At 37.0% G+C, this 21,607-nt stretch overlaps 1 protein-coding gene across 1 annotated transcript in view; it reads right to left on the bottom strand.

Moving 5' to 3' along the window:
* PHF14 (PHD finger protein 14) overlaps nucleotides 1-21,607 on the bottom strand; it is a 195,372-nt gene that overhangs the window by 158,166 nt on the left and 15,599 nt on the right. The window contains exons 5-6 of the mRNA XM_052639076.1: nucleotides 7,658-7,817; nucleotides 1,400-1,511 (exon numbers count right to left, since the gene is read on the bottom strand). Coding sequence (XP_052495036.1) covers nucleotides 1,400-1,511; nucleotides 7,658-7,817 — 272 coding nt within the window. The remainder of the gene's footprint in view (nucleotides 1-1,399; nucleotides 1,512-7,657; nucleotides 7,818-21,607) is intronic.

Genomic DNA, 21,607 nt, shown 5'->3' with positions numbered 1-21,607 from the left:
TGACTCATTTTTAATCCAGAGGTCACTGCTAGCCTCAGTTTTATGAAGCAGTATCTACTTACTGTTTTTTTTTTAATTGCTTTGAGATTTATATTTATGGTAACAATATATGCCTATTGAAAATGATGGAAGTCAATCCCTTTTAGGCTCGATGGAAGCTACTATCAAAAAGCAGGAACTTTCATTTCCAAAAGTGGTGGACTAGGTAATCTGTATTGCTTCTACTCAACTAGAAAACATAGACAAATTAGTATTTATTTACTATTGTTTGAAGGCATTAGAGAAGCAACAAGACAGTGTACAGTTACCTGAGGAAAGTAAATTCAATACTAGGGCCTAGAAGCTTTAGCTAATTCTGGAGAGGTAAGCTGCAATTACTCAAACCAAAGCAAAAGATTACTGGAGTGATTGTTAAGAGTCCAAGGAGGATATTCTGGATATAACAGCAGAAACTATCAAAGTTTAAAATCAGAATTTTCCAACAATATCTAAGTTTTTCACCTTACCTTTAATATGTTACTAATGCTCTTCAAGAGACTCCCTTCTCAAATTCCCAACAGACAGTAATGGAAAGAGAATATATATCAGTGCCTAATTAGTTCTACCATTCTAAAGATGTGTGAAGTAATTATATACTTAATTTTAAATTAATAAGTATGTAATCTTATCACTCATAATCTAAAACTCAGTCATAGTGAAAAACAAATTTATAACCTACAGAGACTCATTTGCTAGGAAAGGTTATGCAGTCATAAAATCAGTCCTTGAAATCTGAGAAAATAATGGGTTTTCCTTGTACTCTTTTCATAATTTCATCAATTTCATTTCAAAAGTAAAGTTAGAAATTAAGCTCATATTCAGTCCAACTGGTTAAAAATAAGGATTTAATCTGAGAATTCATTATACACTAAGCAGTGTGCCAAATGCCAGGGAAACAACAGTGATATCAACTATCATTTTTTCCCACAGGTTAAACTAAATTGCAAACACATGGAAGAATTTATATATTACTGGCTTTCTGGGAAAATTACTGTCAATTATAAATGATTTAGTACTCTCCAATAGCATAATTGGGCTTCCCTGGTGGCTCAGACAGTAAAGAATCCACCTGCAATTTAGGAGACCCTGGGTTCCATGCCTGGGTCGGGAAGATCCCATGGAGAAGGAAATGGTAACTCATTCTAGTCTTCTTTCCTGGAAAATTCCATGGACAGAGAAACTTGACAAGCTACAGCCCAAACAGGTTACAAACAGACACAACAGAGCGACTGACTAAGCACGCATCCAAGCAATAGCATGATCAGTAATAAGCATTTCTGTAGTTAACAATGATACTAGCAAAAAGCCATATTAACTAAGTAAAACTTTCTCCTAGACAACCAAAAACAGTTTGTCTCACCTTGGCACCATATTTGGAATAGTTCATTTCTGTTAGTGTTACTGGTCGTAATTTGTCAATATCTCCAAAGGCTACACCAGGAACGTACAGGGCACAAACGATGTGAACCCATCTATAAGGATAAAAGATATGATTTTGTTATCAAACTTTCTGATAAAATGCCGACATGGAAAATACACATAAAATATATGTGCTATATCAAATAACTACTGCAAGAATTTTACAGCCAGGTCTCAACACCTCAGACATACAACTAAAGAATATTAAACACTTATATAATTATATCATTTAGTTACAGAAAAGGGGACTGCAATAAGCACTACTTTTCCAGCAGCTTAGCCAAAGCTGAGTTAACAACCATAATTGCCTTTCACTTAATATTCATCACACTATGCACTTATCTGTTATTCTTAAATATTTGCACAAAACCACTATTCAAATGAAACAAAACATTTTCATATGCATGGAAAGGTATTCACAATATTTTAAGCACTCTAGAATTAAGGATCCTAATTTAAGAACTATAAAGTTACTCTGCATAAATTATATAACATTGATCTTTCCTGCTACTTTTTCTAAAAGCTATTGGATAATCCTTAAGGACATATTTTTTAAAAAAAATGCTTAGTGTGCCTCTTAACTTTCTTTCTTCCTAGGCTGAAACTGATTGATAGGAGACTGGACAGAAGAGTTGTGATAATATAAGGAAGTCACAGTTCATTCAGCTCATCTGTTCACCATACAACCTATGTACCATGTATGTGCCCCACAAATAAATAATGTTTAAAGTCTGGACGATGTTACAACACTAAACAACAGCAACAACAAAATGTTCAGTTTCAGTGTCCTGAAAAAAAACAGTAGGAGTTGATTCTAATTACATTTGTAAAAAACTGTTCTGAACCTCTATAAAATATATCAGGAACACTTTGTTTGCTTACAACCATGCAAAATACAGGACCACTAGATTTTGAAATGTAAACAGATCTCCCTCATCTCTGCAAGAAAGAGGGTAAAAATGAGATGGCAAATATCTCTTAACCTTGTGAAAATATTAACAACAAATTTTACTTCATCATAGCTTGAGAGGCTATGATTGCTACATGGTTCTGTTTTGTGATGCACTTATGAGTATTAAAGCAATAAGACTAAAAACATTTTACAGAGGTACTGGGGAAAACAGTTACAAATCTTTAAAATTTATCCTTTTTTATTGGGAAGAAAATTCAAAGTTTTGAGATTTTCTTGATAAAACGTTTTAATCCAACTTCCCAAATGCATCCTGTGGAGTTCAATATAAAGATACACATCTTCAACGAGCAGCTGCTTTCTCAATTTAATTTGTGCAGTTTTTTCATGCTCCACTGATGTATTAAATGCCGCTGTACTCTGTAGGAGTTTATCTTTGATAAACCCAACAGCTGGCTGCTTGCTTCATATTGACCTTCTGAAAATCTTTTAGAACTAGTCACACAAGTACTACAGATAGAAACTGCCATTTCAGTGTGACTGGCACAAAAGTGTATCATTTCCCGCAACCGTACTTGTGAGGATGCCAACCGAGTCTTTATTAAAATACATACCAAACAGCTGAGATAATTTTGGTCCTTTTTAATATCTGTTATATATAGATTTTTGTTCATTTGTTTAACTGCGTGTACTTTAGAACCTTGTAATTAAGACAAATTGAGAAATCAAAAAGGAATAAACTTCCATGTTACTTTATCATTCATTTTGCTTGGAGCTATGAAGGCAGATGTTGCTCAAGCAAGGGAACAGAAAACAAGCATCCCATAAGACCACCAAAAACTAGAGTCAGAATTGTCATTCTAGCATAGAAACTATTAATACATTCTTTTAAATTCACATATTTTAATAAAGCAAACTAAGTAGAAAACTACTTCACAAAAACTCATTTCAAATAAGAACTATATTCATCAATCAAACTTGATTTTGAAATGCTTTGTATGTGCTGTGTCTTTATAACATATTTAAAAAACTCACTTCAGGAGTTATTTTCATTCCTGCATCTATTTATTCAGTAATTAACTACTGAGCGACTGAACTGAACTGAAGAACAGAGCACCAGGCAGGCAGTGGGGAACTGACACAGAAGTATGTGACATGCTTGCAGCATAAGGTGTGATACGCTATTATATTAAAGCATGTGTAATATTTCCTATATTCAGGTTTATAATACCACTAAGGCAGGATAAAACACTCTCTTTAAGAAAATAAAAATAAAAATTTAATGATAAGAATGTATTGATGGTCTTCTCACATTAAATGGTATTATTTTCTATTGTAATATATGTAGCTCTCATCGGACACAGAAGGGAAAACAGTCTAAATGGCCTATGTAATAGAAGAAAATTTCAAAAATTTTTCATTCTTTCCATTTATAATTCTTTCTTTTCATCCATTTTCCATTTGAAGCTAGAGTACTAAATACCTTGTCAAATCTTCGTGGCTTTTTTGCTCTTGATTCAAGCTAGTATTATATCCTTCAAACTGTATCAAGACCTATAATTCCCACAGTACTCAAGTATGGGCATCAACACAAATAAAATGTTCAAAGAGCATAAAAAAATTTTCCAGGCTGCACCAACAAGGGAGATGTCTACATATATGAAAGATCCACAGAAGTCAATATAAATATACCTCAGTAAAACTCAATGGTTAAAGAAGCCTCCCTTTTCTTCAATCAGAGACAATTTTACAAGTTAGTTTGTGGACTGTGTATTAGTATATATTACATATTAATGTGGTAAGAGAGCTACTTTATAGTTTCTCAATAGAAATTTCAAATTATTGACAAGAGAAAAGGTAAAATAAATGCTCTTCCCTAAAAGGAAACTGTGTTTCTCAAAGCTGCCATACTTATTCACAACCATTTATCACCATAAATTTCAACTTGCAGGACCGAAGTTATTAAGGAAGGATTTATGCAGTTACTTTTCTAAGATTACCTTAAATAAATGGAATAATATAAGTAATTTAAACAAAAAGCACTAGCACTAGCAGCAGAAAAACTAAGGAGATATTTATTACACACTTAAGTTTCAGAAACTACACTGTTTACAGAAATCGTCTCATTTCAGTTCAGTTCCGCTGCTCAGTTGTGTCCGACTCTTTGTGACCCCATGGACTGCAGCACACCAGGCTTCCCTATCCATCACCAACTCCCAGAGCTCACTCAAATTCATATCTATTGAGCTGGTGATGCCATCTGACCACCTCATCATCCCCTGTGCCTCCCGCCTACAGGGTCTTTCATATGAGTCAGTTCTTTGCATCAGGTGGCCAAAGTATTGGAGTTTCAGCTTCAACATCAGTCCTGCCAATGAGTATTCAGGACTGATTTCCTTTAGGATGGACTGGTCGGGTCTTCTTGCAGTCCAAGGGACTCTCAAGAGTCTTCTCCAATACCACAGTTCAAAAGCACCAATTCTTCGGTGCTCAGCTTTCTTTATAGTCCAACTCTAATAATCATACATGACTACTGAAAAAACCACAGCTTTGACTAGGCGGACATTTGTTGGCAAAGTAATGTCTCCGCTTTTGAATATGCTGTCTAGGTTGGTCATAACTTTCCTCCCAAGGAGTAAGCGTCTTTTAATTTCATGGCTGTAGTCACCATCTTCAGTGAATTTGGAGCCCCCAAAAATAAAGTCTGTCACTGTTTCCACTGTTTCCCCATCTATTCCCCATGAAGTGATGGGACCAGATGCCATGATCTTAGTTTTCTGAATGCTGAGTTTTAAGCCAGCTTTTTCACTCTTTCATCAAGAGACTCTTTAGTTCCTCTTCGCTTTCTGCCATAAGGGTGGTGTCATCTGCATATCTGAGCTAATTGCCATTTCTCCCAGCAATCTTGATTCCAGCTTGTGCTTCATCCAGCCCAGCGTTTCTCATGATGTACTCTGCATATAAGTTAAATAAGCAGGGTGACAATAGACAGCCTTGACGTACTCCTTTCCCTATTTGGAACTAGTCTGTTGTTTCATATCCAGTTCTAACTGTTGCTTCCTGACCTGCATACAGATTTCTCAAGAACCAAGTCAGGTCATCTGCTATTCCCATCTCAGGAAGAATTTTCTACAGTTTGTTGTGATCCACACAGCCAAAGGTTTTGACATAGTCAGTAAAGCAGAAATAGATGTTTTTCTGGAACTCTCTTGCTTTTTCGATAATCCAATGGGTGTTGGCAATTTGATCTCTGGTTCCTCTGCCTTTTCTAAAACCAGCTTATACATCTGGAAGTCCACAGTTCACGTACTGTTGAAGCCTGGCTTGGAGAATTTTGAGCATTACTTTACTAGTGTGTGAGATGAGTGAAATTGTGCCGTAGTTTGAGCATTCTTTGGCATTGTCTTTCTTTGGGATTGGAATGCAGACTGTCCTTTTCCAGTACTATGGCCACTGCTGAGTTTTCCAAATTTGCTGGCATATTGAGTGCAGCACTTTCATCATCTCATTTAATCCTCTCAAAAGTGTTAGGAAACTGAGGCATAAAATGGTTAAATCACTTGCCTAAAATCAGATAGTAAGAAAAAACCAGAATACAAATATAGGCAGTCTAACTTGAAAGCACACAGTTTTAATGTTGTAGTAAATTTCCTAATTCTAAGTCAAAGTGAGTCCAGGCATAAAATAATGCTATTGTCTATAACACAAACCACAGACTCAATTCAATACATCTAATATTGTGTTACATGTTTATTTTGAGGATAAGCAATGAGGGACAAGAAGTAAAATTTTTGTTCATTTACCTAGACGTCAATATACAGGGTAGTCATTTTTCCTAGATACCCTCAATATATAGTCTCCAAGATTCCATGACAGACTTGGTGCTATCCCAACTGTATGGCAATACTTCTCAAGGGCCTACCCACCAACTGAGGTAAAAATGAGAAAAATAGCTTTTACTTCACTAAAATAAAATTTATTAAGTTTAAAGAAAAACATTTTTTGGCATATAATGCATCCTATCATTTCAAAATTTTAAATATGAAAAATGATCACAATAATTTGTCTAGCTTATTTCATTGTTCCTATTAAAATATTAAACATTTAGTAAAATACTGAAATATCCATATGTGCTTAAATAAAAAATTGTGTACCCTCTCTTACATGGGGGGAAAAGGGTAAGTAGTGATTCATAATATATAAAAGGTTAGGAACTAATCTTATATTAGTCACCCATCCCAACTGGTAGTCTCCCAGGGAAAAACAGAAAGATGCCAACACTGTAACAATGACAACCGTTCAAATGTGACACTAAAAGTGAGTGTGAATCTAGTGAAAAGAACACAGTTCTCTGGGCCAGTTATTATTCTAGTGCCTCTCAGCTCAATTCCACTCTTCAATATCTGCTTTGAAATAACCAACAGAATCCCATCAGCACTTTCCATCTACACGATCCTCGGCCCTGTCTCAGTAGAGCGGCAGAAGGCACTGTAAGAGGAAGGGGCTTCTCTTCAGGACGGGAAAAGGACGCCCACCAGTGCTCTGCCCTCAGTGACCTTGCAGACCCAGCCTGAAGATCACTTTCCTGTGGCCCTCTCAACCCAGACACCACACACTCCTGGTTTGAAACCACTGCCCAGTTACCCACTTGCCTAGAACTACAGGCCAGGTACTGGCCCAGGCAAACCAGCCAACTTCTCTGCCATCCAGTAGGCTCAAACTACACTTTCTCTAACAAGGCCTGAACCATAGTCTTGGGGAAGGTGTCTTCCTTCCAACTTTGTCATTCCCTGGAAACTCTCTCTCAGCTCTACAGTATTACTATTCAGAGTTCTTTTATATCTTTATGGTTACTGTTTATTATAGCTTAGTCCTTCTTTAAGTTAAATATCCCCTTTTATAATCACTGTATAGGTTCTATTTACTAATATACTCTTGAAGTCAAACAGATCTGAGTTCAAATTTAACTACGAACTTGTTCAAAATTATGTAAAGATCTGAGCCTCAGCTTCTACCTATAAAATAGGCAACTTTAGCATCTCTCTTATCATACAGTCATTCCTAAGATTAAATGGCATTATAGGTTATAAAGGCAAATGGAGATACTCAGTAAATGATCTTTCCTCCTCTTTGCCCTGATATGTAGCCTCCTGTCCACTTACTCTATGTCAAAAAGACACAAAGAAGCAATCAAATGAAAATGTCTAACTCCGAAAATCATAAATACAAAAACAGAAGCATATGCATTATAAAGCAGGTATATTAACACAAAAGAATTATGACATCAACCTTCCAGCATCTGTCTCCTTGAAAATTCCATCCTGATTGGGACACAGTTCACAGCTAGGGGAAACACCACATTTACAGGCATCACAAAACCAAGGTTCAGTGGAGTTTTCAGAAGCTGAACTCATAATAGAGTCACTCTCTCCATCAACTCCATAACAACCTGAAAAAAAAAAAAAAAAGAAGTATGATTAGAGTTTACTTTTTAAACTCACATTTATAAAGTTACAAAAGAAAAAGGGAAAGGAAGTAGAGAATAATTCTGAAAATTAATGGTTTAGAAGAATGATATTAAAGTCAAAACACAGAACTGAAATCATTTTATAAAAATGTTTTCACCATTTCATAGCGTATGCAATGACATAACTCTTTAAGACAAGTTTAGGTCTACTGGAAAGCATTACAGAAGGGCAAAATTTTACTGTTCTTTAAAATTTTTACAAAAAAATACATTAAAATATGAGTTTTCACTATACAGAAATCAGAACTATCGAGTCTAGGAACTATTAATTAGTAAATATTTTCAAGCTACCTTTGTACTGAGCATTTAAATATATCTAAAAGACCATGATCATGTAAAACATACAAACAAAAACCTCTGATCTAATTTTGTATGAATTTGGTTAAAACACAAATTCATACAACCATAAATGCAAAGTACTAGTAAAAGGAAAATAATAGACATACACTTACATAAATTAAGGCTACTGAGCAATCTGAATAGTTTAGACTAGAGATAAACAAGCGAGTTCCATTCACAGTTGAGCCAGTCTAGAGCTATACAAGGTATCTGATCTATTTAACATTTATAATTCTTCTATCTTCTGTAAAAATGTATCCAGAACTGAAATGAATGAAAAGAAGGGTAGCATAATCCTTCACATTTTAGAATAGGACATCAACCCTTATTGTGGCTTATAATAAACAGTACTTCCCTGGTTAATGACAATAGTCATGACTCCTAAATAGTTTTGTTTTGTTTTTTTACCTAAATGGTGCTTGATGTACCACAAATTTCATATTATCTCTCTTTTTCTAGAAAGGAAGACACTGCTCTCATGACAAAATGTACTTTAGAAAAATAATTTAATACACATTAAAAATTAAACAGACAACCTAATTCTATTAATAGTTCCAATTATGCCCATCATCTTTAGGTTGGGTATTTCTCTGATATCCTAAGACACACTTATTACTCTCAAGATAGGTCACTTCTACAAATAGCCTACTATTAACCATCCCAGGATAATTCTGACCAGGTTTATCCTAATTGGGTGGTCTTATTGCCAAATTCTAAGGGGCACTCAAAGTACCCTCTAATAAACTGAAGCTATTAAAAATACCACTATGAGAAACATATGTAAGTAACAATTCTCTTTCAAAAGGTTTCACCATGGAGGTAAGTTTCCATGCATCCAATGTAAGATCATGTGACTACTGGAACTGATTAAACACTACACAGACAACAGGAGCCTGATGAAAATTGTCTTCTCACAACCACCAAAGATACCCAAATTGAAACAAGTAAGTATGTAATCCCATCACTTCATGGCAAATAGATGGGCAAACACTGGAAACAGTGACAGACTTTATTTTCTTGGGCTTCAAAATCACTGCAATGGTGACTGCAGCCATGAAATTAAAAGACGCTTACTCCTTGGGAGAAAAGTTATGAGCAACCTAGACAGCATATTAAAAAGCAGAGGCATTACTTTGTCAACAAAGGTCCATCTAGTCAAAGCTATGGTTTTTCCAGTACTCGTGTATGGATGTGAGAGCTGGACTATAAAAGAGGCTGAGTCCTGAAGAACTGATGTTTTTAAACTGTGGAGTCGGAGAAGATTCTTGAGAGTCTCTTGGACTGCAAAGAGATCAAACCAGTCCTAAAGGAAATCAGTCCTGAATATTCATTGGAAGGACTGATGCTGAAGCTGAAACTCCAATACTGTGGCCACCTGATGGGAAGAATTGACTCATTGGAAAAGACCCTGATGCTGGGAAAGATTGAAGGTGGGAGGAAAAGGAGACAACAGAGGATGAGATGGTTGGATGACATCACCAACTCAATGGACCTGAGTTTGAGCAAGCTATGGGAGTTGGTCAAGAACAAGGGAAGCCTGGCGTACTGCATCCCACGGGGTCACAAAGAGTCAGACATGAATGAGTGACTGAACAACAAATGTTATTCAAAGGTTTTACAATAGTGAACCTTAACATAATCCAAATGTCATACAGAAGAATGCTAAAAATTTTAAAGGAGCTACACTATCATGCACAAGAAAAAGATTCAAAATACTAATTTCTTTAAATCATCTAATTGTGGTTGGTGATAATTATTACATTTACCACTTCTGTTTGGATATACATTTTTAAAACGATAAACCATAAAATGAAAAAGAAATAAAACTTTCCTCTTGGGAGTAGTTATTATTGCTTATCAGCAAGATAAGAACATTTTTCAGTAAAAATAACAGTAAGCAAACAGTTTATTTGAAGAAAACTCACAAAACAATAAAAAATAGTGAATTTGATTTCTCAGTTATGTAATACCACAAGGAAAAACACTATTTTCTTTACAAAATAATATTTTTCAGGCAATTTTTTTCATTAGTATTCACATGAAGTCCCAAGATAATAAGCCCTCCAAATGACTATCCATTTTACCCATCTCATTCACCAATATCAAGGTGATATCAATATCAATCATATCAATATCAATATCAAATCATAGCAGCTCACTCTTTTAAAATAAAGCAAAGTTTCAATTCTAATTTTTAAAGAATATACCACACACTTGACAAATATCTGATTAAACTGATTTAAAACAATGGTTAAATCACCTACAAAAACCTCAGAAGTGACTTCTATGGGTCCCTTTTAGGAAATTCCTAGTTTGCAACCTAAAACATTGGTATCACATAAGCTTAAAGAACAATGAGCAAGTGGATAAGTATTTCTTCTTCAGCTTCACTGCCCTTGAAAAATGATCCACACTGTGTTATTACCTTTACAGAGTCTTCAACTTGCCACTTTTCCATATTTCTCTGCCATATCTGTTGTCTACTGAGCTTTAGACTGAAATTCTAACATTTATATCCACTCTAATCCATTTAAATTAAAGACTAAACACATTTTAACATCTTTTTCTTTCTTTCATACAAAACAGAATTCAAACTACCATAAAATGAGGTTTATTCTCTTCAACCTATCTAATTTTGAGTAAAAGATACAAAAAGTACACCTTCAATATGATTATGGAAAAAAGGTTTTTTATATGATGAAATATAGAAAATTAAAAATTTATAGATATATAAAACCTATTCCATATAGGTTTTTCATGTTTTAAAATGGGTAAACAGGAAAAACATGTTTGCTATTATTTTAGCAAAATCTCAACTTAAAAATCTCTCTAAATTATAATTACTTAAGCTTTTTTTTCTAAGGGAAAAATATAAAGGAAATACATCAAAGCACTAATTATGGCTGTCTGGATATTAGGACTGTTCAGTTCAGTTCAGTTCAGTTGCTCAGTCGTGTCCGACTCTTTGCGACCCCATGGATCATAACGCGCCAGGCCTCCCTGTCCATCACCATCTCCCGGAGTTCACTCAAACTCACGTTCATCGAGTCAGTGATGCCATCCAGCCATCTCATCCTCTGTCATCCCCTTCTCCTCCTGCCCCCAATCCCTCCCAGCATCAGAGTCTTTTCCAATGAGTCAACTCTTCGCATGAGGTGGCCAAAGTACTGGAGTTTCAGCTTTAGCATCATTCCTTCCAAAGAACACCCAGGACCGATCTCCTTTAGAATGGACTGGTTGGATCTCCTTGCAGTCCAAGGGACTCTCAAGAGTCTTCTCCAACACCACAGTTCAAAAGCATCAATTCTTCGGTGCTCAGCTTTCTTCACAGTCCAACTCTCGCATACATACATGACCACTGGAAAAACCATGCTGCTGCTAAGTCGCTTCAGTCATGTCCGACTATGTGTGACCCCATAGACAGCAGCCCACTAGGCTCCTCTGTCCCTGGGATTCTCCAGGCAAGAATACTGGAGTGGGTTGCCATTTCCTTCTCCAATGCATGAAAGCGAAAAGTGAAAGTGAAGTTGCTCAGTCGTGCCCGACTCTTAGCGACCCCATGGACTGCAGCCTACCAGGCTCCTCCGTCCATGGGATTTTCCAGGCAAGAGTACTAGAGTTGGGTGCCACTGCCTGCCTTAACTAAATGGACCTTTGCTGGCAAAGTAATGTCTCTGCTTTTCAATATGCTATCTAGGTTGGTCATAACTTTTCTTCCAAGGATTAAGCGTCTTTTAATTTCATGGTTGCTAGAAATGTTTTATTTCTTGAAATTATGATCAAGGCTTCCCTGGTGGCCCAGTGGTAAAAAAAAAAAAATACACCTGCCAATGCAGAAGGCACATATTCAGTCCCTGGGTTGGGAAGATCCCCTGGAGAAGGAAATAGCAACCCACTCCAGTATTCTTGCCTGGGAAATCCACAGAGGAACCTGAAGGCCTACAGTCCACGGGGTCACAAAAGAGTCGGACATGACTCAACAACAATTACTATCAACCTCTGAGTAGCACACACAACCTATGTGAATCATATTTAATGAAAAATAATATAAAATGTGTCTATAATTGTTTTGAATTATTTAAGAAATATGTACAGTCCAAATCAGAGGAAACTTTCCCCATTCAACTTGTCACTGGGGACCAAAAGACCAACCACATCACTGAGGCTGAGTTACCTTACCTTAAATAAGTATTTAATATTTATCCTATCTTTCAGTACAGAAAAAACAGGAACACAAAATTTGCCATTTAAAACATTTTTTTCTGTACTTAACATCCTATCACTAGAACTCTGATTACAAAACCTACTAAAAGTTTTTAAATAAATTGCGTAATATTGCTGATGATGAGAAAAGAACTTATAATATGCACAATACCTATCACAAATATATCCAAAGGCACAAAAGAGACAAAATGCTGTTGACACATAAAGTCCAAATGGTGATTATTTGAACATTTGCTACCCAGTGAATGCTGCTAAGGATACATTTTTTCATATGCTAAGAAAAAAAAAAAAAAGTCTAGGGCTAGGCTAATAGCAGATTGGAAAATAAATAAAATAGGGGGTGGAATATCTCTTAGAGACCTTATTTAAAACACTGTTGGCAAGTATACTACCTAATGTTCTGTCATGTACTATGACATGCAGGTGACATTTTTCTTCAGACACAGTGCAATCAATATATCAGGATAACTGACATCACAGTCAGGGGTACCCTACTATTACAAGTCAGTTACAAGATCTTGTCACAAAGGTGTTTATACTAAGTGACAAGTTGCAACCTCAAAAGAAAAGAGATTTATCTACATTTAGATGAAGTACTCCAAAAAGAATTAGACAGTTATCCATTTAAAAAGCACATTTGGAAAACTATCTTTTAGCAAAATCTCAACTTAAAAATTTCTCTATAATTACTTAAGCATTTCTTTTAAGGGAAAAAGATAAAAGAAATACATCAAAGCACTAACTATGGTTGTCTGGATATTAGGACTGTTAGAAATGTTTTATCTTCTCTCTGTTCTATACATCCGTCATTTTATTTACTATTCATTCGTGGTTCAGCTGGTAAAGAATCCACCTGCAAAGGAGGAGACCTGGGTTCGATCTCTGGGTTGGGAAGATCCCCTGCAGAAGGGAAAGGCTACCCACTCCAGTATTCTGGCCTGGAGAATTCCATGGACTGTATAGTCCATGGGGTCTCAAACAGTCGGACATGACAGCAACTTTCACTTACCCACTTACCCAATACATTATGATGGACAATTAGCTTTTCAGAAAACAAAACATTTAAGAAGTTCATATTTAACCATGAAAATATTTAAGGAAAAGTGACCTGGTTAATTTACAATATGGAAGTCTGTCACTTAGGCACCTGATAACCAAAACCAAAAACACAAAACCTAGCAAGACTAGCTTCCTATCATGCCTTAGAAAATTTCCCTTCTTCTGGATTCATTAATTTTAGATAAAAATTCATTTTGGAACTTTACAAGTAGTGAAGAAAGATCTACATATGTGAATGTACAAAAAAATGAAATTCTAAACAGTGAAAAATACCACAAAGTTAAAAGGTACAGGACAAGGTGGAAAAGTATTTGCAAGGATACAAACTATTTGTAACACATACAACAGACAAAGGATTAACATTACTAAAAAAGAAAATTCCAATAAGTCAATAAGAAAAAAGACAGGTTAAGAAAAAGAGGGCTTCCCTGGTGGTCCAGTGATTGAGAGTCCACCTGCCAATGCAAGGGATACAGGGTTCAATCCCTGGTCAGGGAAGATCCCATGTGCAGTGAGGCAGCTGAGCCCAAGCACCACAACTGCTGAAGCTCCTGTGCTCTGCAGTAAGAGATGACACAGCAATGAGAAGCTCGCACACTGCAACTAGAGAGCAGCCCCCACTCACCAGAGAGAAAACCTGCACACGCCAATGAAGACCCAGCACAGGCAAAAAAAAAATATCTTTTTTTTAAAATAAAAAATAAAGAAATGACATAAGAAGTATACAGCAAGCAATAGGAAAAAAGAAAAAAATGGCCACACATATTACTACCAAAGTTCAATACTAATAAGAGGTACAGATATTTTTATTAAGAGATAGTCTCCAAAAGATTTTTTAAAATTTACTAATATGCAGTGTTGCAGAGTGATCAAGTAGTATACTGTTAGAAGAATACAAATAAATACAGTCTTTTTGAAGGGCAATCTGGCAAAGTTTGTTAAAATTTTATATGTGCTTATATTTTTATTCATTCTAGAAATCTATCCTGTACAAATTATGACATTAATATATATGACACATATATGTTAGCACTATATGTCAGTGGAAAACTAGAAACAAAAAAAAAAGTAAAGACATTATGGTTGATCCATTCTATAGCTATTAATATATACCATTAAAAAAAGCAGTAACATACCGCATATGTAACTCATATGAAAAGAATCTCAAGATTAAGAAATGAGTAAAATAAAGTAAGTCATGGGAGGGGAATCTCCTGGAATTTATCTTATTTATTGCAAGGTGGGGACTGTGCAAACATGCAAATGCATGTTGCACACTTGTATGTACGTTAAGAGCCTGACAGAGGGGGCTCTCACTGGTAAAATTTGGACAATTTAAGTATCAGAGTAATCAGGTTATAGATGATAATGAGACCACAGTAACACTGAAAAAGGATAAAAGGGGAGAGGTTCTTTACAAAACAAGAGTTGCCTAATAAATGTAGGAAGAATGGTAGAAAATCCCCATTCTGCAGCCACATGCATAATAACTGGCTCTGTCAATGATGCTAAAACCACTAAGTATAAGGCTGTTAGGCAACAGGATATTAGAAAGTCTCAAGGTCATTACCCTATAGGTATTCATTAACTATAAAGAGTAAAGTATAGCTTTAGAATGGAGAGGCTTGGATGACACTACCTTAACCCATCACCAACAATGCAATAAATTGGCATTAAATGCTCTGGATGTGTAACATCATCACAGCACTCTTACCGAAAAAAAAGTTTAAACTGAATCTAATCCAAAGGAAACAATAAAACAAATCCAGATTGAGGGATACTCTACACAACATTTTAAAAAACCTTTTGATCCTTCAACAAGTCAACATAAATGATACAAAAAGACAGGAACTTGTTTTAGATTAAGACACTGACAGGCCACAAAATGCAGTGCATGGTACGTGACTGTATCCTCGATGGTAGGAGGAGGGGAGAGCTGTGATAACAGAGGCATAGAGGGTACAAGAGGAATCTGCATATTATTGACTACTGATCTTTTTGAAAAATATGTTTCTGTATGTGTACGCACATGAGATGTTGCCTCCTACTATGTGAGCTGTTTGCTTTAGGGACGATTACAAAGACTCAAATGAGAAAAGCATGAGGCTGCTTTATCGGCAAGCTGTGTTTTCCCTCCTCTATCCTTCTGAATAAGCTGGTGTTAAATGTAACCAATGGTAGTCTCGAAAATAATAAAGTGTAGATACCCTGGTAAGCCTTATTGAGCCATTCCTTCATATTATCAATGGAGCTAATGGTTTAATGTTCACATGAAACACCCTGGGGTCAGTCATAATACAGATTCTGATTTGGAAGGTTAGGGACTTGGCCTGTGATTATGCTTTTCTAACGAGCGTCCAGGTGATACGGATGGTACCAGTTAATGCTGTGATCTGTGGACCACACTTTTCAGTAGCACAACTTTTAAAAAAACTACTGAAATAGGTAAAAGTGACATTTTCATTTAAGTTTAAACCTTATTTACTTTAGATGCAACAATAGTTCAAGTATACAGTGCTGCTGCTCCTGCTGCTAAGTCGCTTCAGTCATGTCCAACTCTGTGTGACCCCATAGACGGCAGCCCACCAGGCTCCCCCATCCCTGGGATTCTCCAGGCAAGAATACTGGAGTGGGTTGCCATTTCCTTCTCCCATGCATGAAAGTGAAAAGTCAAAGTGAAGTCGCTCAGTCGTGTCCAACTCCTAGTGACCCCATGGACTGCAGCATACCAGGCTCCTCCATCCATGGGATTTTCCAGGCAAGAGTACTGGAGTGGGGTGCCATTGTCTTCTCCAGTATACAGTGAGAAAGACCTTAAAAACTAAAATAATTAAGTGGCCATAAAAGCTCCTATTCAGATAAATAAGTAAAGGACTGAAACTTTACTTCTGACAGGCTGCTGACCTTGTTTTCGAGGAATACAAAATGAAAAGTTAAAAAGAATTAGAAATGTTGGTGAGTATGTGGAGAAAAGGGAACCCTTGTACACTGTTGGTGGCATGGTAAACTGGCACGGTCACTATGGAAAACAGTATCGATGTTCCTCAGAAAACTAAAATACATCCAAAGAAAACAAAAACAAATTAGAAAAGATACATGCACCCCAATGTTCATAGCAGCATTACTTACAATAGCCAAGATATGGAAGCAACCTAAAAGTACATCAACAGATGAACTGATACAGATCTGGTATACACAACAGAATATTACTCAGCCATTCAAAAGAATGAAATTCTGCTATTTGCCACAATGTGGATGGACCTAGAGAGTACTACGTGTACGGGAATAAGTCAGATGGAAAAAGACAAATACTCTATGTTATCACTTATATGTGAAATCTAAAAAAAAATAAACAAATGTATATAAAAAAATAGAAATACACTCAATATATAGAGAACAAACTCATGGTTACCAGCAGGGAGAGGAAAAGTGGGAGGGACCAGACAACCATAGGGGAATAAGACATACAAGCTACTATATATAAAATAAATAAGTAACAAGGATTCATTGTACAGGACAGCCATTTAAATATAGCCAGTATTTTTTAAAAACTTTAAATGGATTATAGTCTATAAAAATACATCTGAAGTTAATATCATATTATAAAGCAACTTTACTTCAAAAAATAAACAACAGGTCAGAAGGGAGCGTTCATGGTGATTTGTAAAGGAAATGCAGGAGATGCAGACTGGAGTCCAAAAGTAAGCAGCTACAGTAAGAGAGCTGCTTTACTATCATAGCTGCGGGACACTGAGACCACAAGGCTGTAGCAGACTGACTAACAGCAGCAAGGCATCACCCTCAAATACATTCAAACGTTTCTAAGGACCAGGCAACTATCAAACATGAGTGAGGGATGTAACAGAAGAGAGGGGCAAACTGAAGATTCTAGGCTTCATCAGCCCCATTCAACTCCAGGAGATTACTACCATAAAAGTGAGAACCAACTGCTGTCAGAACTTCAAGAGAAGTTCAAATTCCTAAATATGTAAAATAACATCTTCAGTTTTTAAATGTTAACAATCAATTCAATTTCTTAAAATCATTGTGCTAGCCTTAAATAGGAGAAGGAAATGGCAACCCACTCCAGTGTTCTTGCCTGGAGAATCCCAGGGACGGGGGAGCCTAGTGGGCTGGCGTCTCTGGGGTCGCAGAGTCGGACATGACTGAAGCGACTTAGCAGCAGCAGCCTTAAATATCACATCCATGGTCAAAACCATGACCTATGAAGTAGAGGCATTACCCTCACATGATGACTAGTCAGTAACACTAACAGTACTAGTCATGCCTGCATCTCACATCAGGACTGACAGTCACTCACACAAGCAGCGGTAACACATCTGTGACCATCAGTGGTGATCAGCACGACAAACAATGGCAGCACAGCTGCTACTTTTGATGTTCACCTATTCTGCAACTTCTCCAAGAAATCTGAACCACTCTTAGAGAAAAAAAAGAACTCATATGCACAACCATGTTGACTGGTCCAAGGTTATAATCATTACCACTAATCTCAAGTAGTCCCTTATTGCTGTCTGGTAATACATACACACATATATTATATACACACACATATAACATGGGTGAATATGTAAGTATACACACACACACAATATTATGTACGTATTTCCCTAATCCATTTATTCCCCCAAATAACTATTTTATACCAACCTCTCACTCCTCAAATCTCCAACGTCTTCCCACCTCTACATTCTGCTAATGGCTGCTTCCTATTTCACTGAGAAAATAAGCATTCAATTCCACATGTTCTAACCACCACATCCAACATCCTACCTACATCTGTATCCATATATTCTCTTCTAGTTACTATGCCAACTTTTATCTATTAAATCTCTTCCCTTGTGTTGGATCCTATTCTTTATAGCCTTGTACTCAAAAGACTTGCTCCAGCAACTGTTCCCCTTTCTCTCCTGACATCATCAATTGCTAACTTTCCATTTCCACTGGTTCCTTCCATCCATACACTAGCATCTGTCTCTGTGGGAGGCAGCCTCTAAGATGGCCCCCAGTATTAATATTCTTGGAATGTCCCCTCCTACATTTGACTACGGTTGGTTCTATGCGAACAATGTAGCAGAACTGACAGTACATGCATAATGTCACCCTGCTTATTTAACTTCTATGCAGAGTCCATCATGAGAAACGCTGGGCTGGAGGAAGCACAAGCTGGAATCAAGACTGCTGGGAGAAATATCTATAACCTCAGATACGCAGATGACACCACCCTTATGGCAGAAAGTGAAGACGAACTAAAAAGCCTCTTGATAAAAGTGAAAGAGGAGTGAAAAAGTTGGCTTAAAGCTCAACATTCAGAAAACGAAGATCATGGCATCTGGTCCTATCACTTCATGGGAAATAGATGGGGAAACAGTGGAAACAGTGTCAGACTTTATTTTGGGGGGCTCCAAAATCACTGCAGATGGTGACTGCAGCCATGAAATTAAAAGATGCTTACTCCTTGGAAGGAAAGTTATGACCAACCTAGATAGCATATTCAAAAGCAGAGACATTACTTTGCCTACAAAGGTCCATCTAGTTAAGGCTATGGTTTTTCCAGTGGTCATGTATGGATGTGAGAGTTGGACTGTGAAGAAAGCTCAGTGCCGAAGAATTGATGCTTTTGAACTGTGGTGTTGGAGAAGACTCTTTTGAGAGTCCCTCAGACTGCGAGGAGATCAGTCCTGGGTGTTCATCAGAAGGACTGATGCTAAAGCTGAAACTCCAGTACTTTGGCCACCTCATGTGAAGAGTTGACTCATTGGAAAAGACTGATGCTGGGAGGGACTGGGGGCAGGAGGAGAAGGGGACGACAGAGGATGAGATGGCTGGATGGCATCACTGACTCGATGGACATGAGTTTGGGTAAACTCTGGGAGTTGGTGATGGACAGGGAGGCCTGGCATGCTGTGATTCATGGGGTCACAAAGAGTCGGACACGACTAAGTGACTGAACTGAACTGAACCACGTTAACTAATCCGATATTTTCCCCCTTGCTTCTATGTATTTTACATTTTTAATAAACCATGTGACATAAGCATTTTGCCTATAAGCCTTGTTTCCCATAACCTTTGCGATGACTTGCCTGGTAGTGACTTGGAGTTTACCATGCATTAGGGTCATTTCCCATAAGCCAGGTTTCATCTTACTCTAAAAACAGTGTTTGACAGTTACAATCTATTTTGGAAACTTTTCATTACTCCAGGCCACTACTCAAGGCTCTTCTCCAATCTCACTGACCCTGTGCTCCTCCACTCCTCTTGAAGTGCTCAAAGCACTATGCCATTCCCTAGACAGCACATTCAGGCTCACAGTTTTAAACTTCTGCAGGCTGATCAGTCCCAAATTTACCTCACCAGCCCCTATATCTTACCTCAACTCTAAAAGCTTAAAACCAAACTTTTACTATCTACCTGTAAACCTATTCCTCTGTTGGATCATTGCTATGGTCTCCAAAATGGTCTCCCTGATTCCCACTTTAGACACACTTCAGTCTGCTCTCACCCCAGCAGTGATTCTTCCAAAACATTAATCATATCATAGTGATCCTCTGCTTAAAGTTCACCCAGCTCTTCCCATATCCATCTCAGTATAATCTGAAATCTATGACCTACAAGGCCCCACCTGGTTTGCCCTTATCTCTGCCTCCACCACTAAGCAGCTCACTCCCTCAGTTCTAGCCACACTAACCTCCACGTCATCATACAAACACTCCAGACATGTTCCTACTTCAACATCTTTACAGTAACTACCCCCTCATTCTGGAGTGCTCTTTCCCCAGATATTCACATGGCTTGCTTACTCACATGCTTCAGGTCACTGCTCAGAGATCACCTTATCAGAGAGGATTTTCCTTATAAGCTTTTATAAATAGCCCACTCAACAACCCCCATTCATAGCATTCCTAATATTCCTTTTCCTACTTTATTTTTCCCCACAGTCCAGACCACCACCTGATATATATTACTGTATTATATTTTCATTCCTGTCTCTTACTATGCATTAAGCTCCATAGGGTCAGCACTGTCTATATTGTTTATTTTACATGCCTGAAACCTACAGAATGCCTAGCACTCAGAAAGTTCTAAACAAACACTACTGAAAGAAAAAAAAAAAAAGAAATAACAGCAACAGGAGACATTCCCACAGTGAGTCTTAGCGGCAAGGGCAGGGAGCTTCACATGAAGACAAGAGGATTGGTTAAAGAAGTCCAAGCCCCACAAGTCTCAGAAGTCCAGCGGACACCCAAAACTATTTGGGAGGAGGTGGCAATACCAGAAAGGCAGGTAAGGGCAAGGCCACAGAAACACTGTTTTTCAGTAGGTCATGAGAGCACAAAATAACTTCAGAGGCACTTCTGCCAAAAAGCATCAGGTTAGCACCTGAACCTAATCAGGAGAAAACGTAAGAAAATCCCAATATTGAGGACATCCTATCAAAGAACTGGCCTGTATTCTTCAAAAATGTCAAAGGCATGAACCACAAAGACTTAAAATATGTTCTAGATTAAAGGAAACTAAATAGATATGACAACTGACTGCAACTCATAATCCTGGATTTTATTTTGCTAGAATCAATATCATTGGGATGATTGGCAAAATGTGAATACAGTCATAGACTAGATAACAGTTTTCTACCCATGGTTATTTCCTGACTTTGATAATTATGTGCCTTTGTAAGAGAATGAATGTCCTCGATCTTTGTTCTTAAGAAATACACAGTAAGGCACTAGAGGCAGAGCTGAACATTTTGTCTACAGTTTACTCTCAAAGGTGAGGGAAAATTTTTTATATGAGAGAAGATAAAACATATATAGCAAGATATCACCATCTGGCAAATCTTAGTGAAGAGCATACAAATTCACAAGTCAGAAATTATCTCAAAATAAAAAATTTTAAATAAAATACAACAAAAATTACATTAAAAAGGTTCAAAATTCATAATCAGGAAAAATACTTTCAATGTATTACAATGGCTCCTATTTCAGATTCTAAAAGATGATCTCTACAAATTCCCCTTTCAACTTAAAAATTATAACTATGAAAGAAGAAACTATATACCACTTGACTCA

This window comes from Budorcas taxicolor, chromosome 4, assembly GCF_023091745.1.
Source record: "Budorcas taxicolor isolate Tak-1 chromosome 4, Takin1.1, whole genome shotgun sequence".
In the NCBI taxonomy this organism is placed as follows: Eukaryota; Metazoa; Chordata; class Mammalia; order Artiodactyla; family Bovidae; genus Budorcas; species Budorcas taxicolor.
The sequence above is the reverse complement of the archived record's forward strand: the minus strand, read 5'-3'. Positions and strand labels throughout refer to the sequence as shown.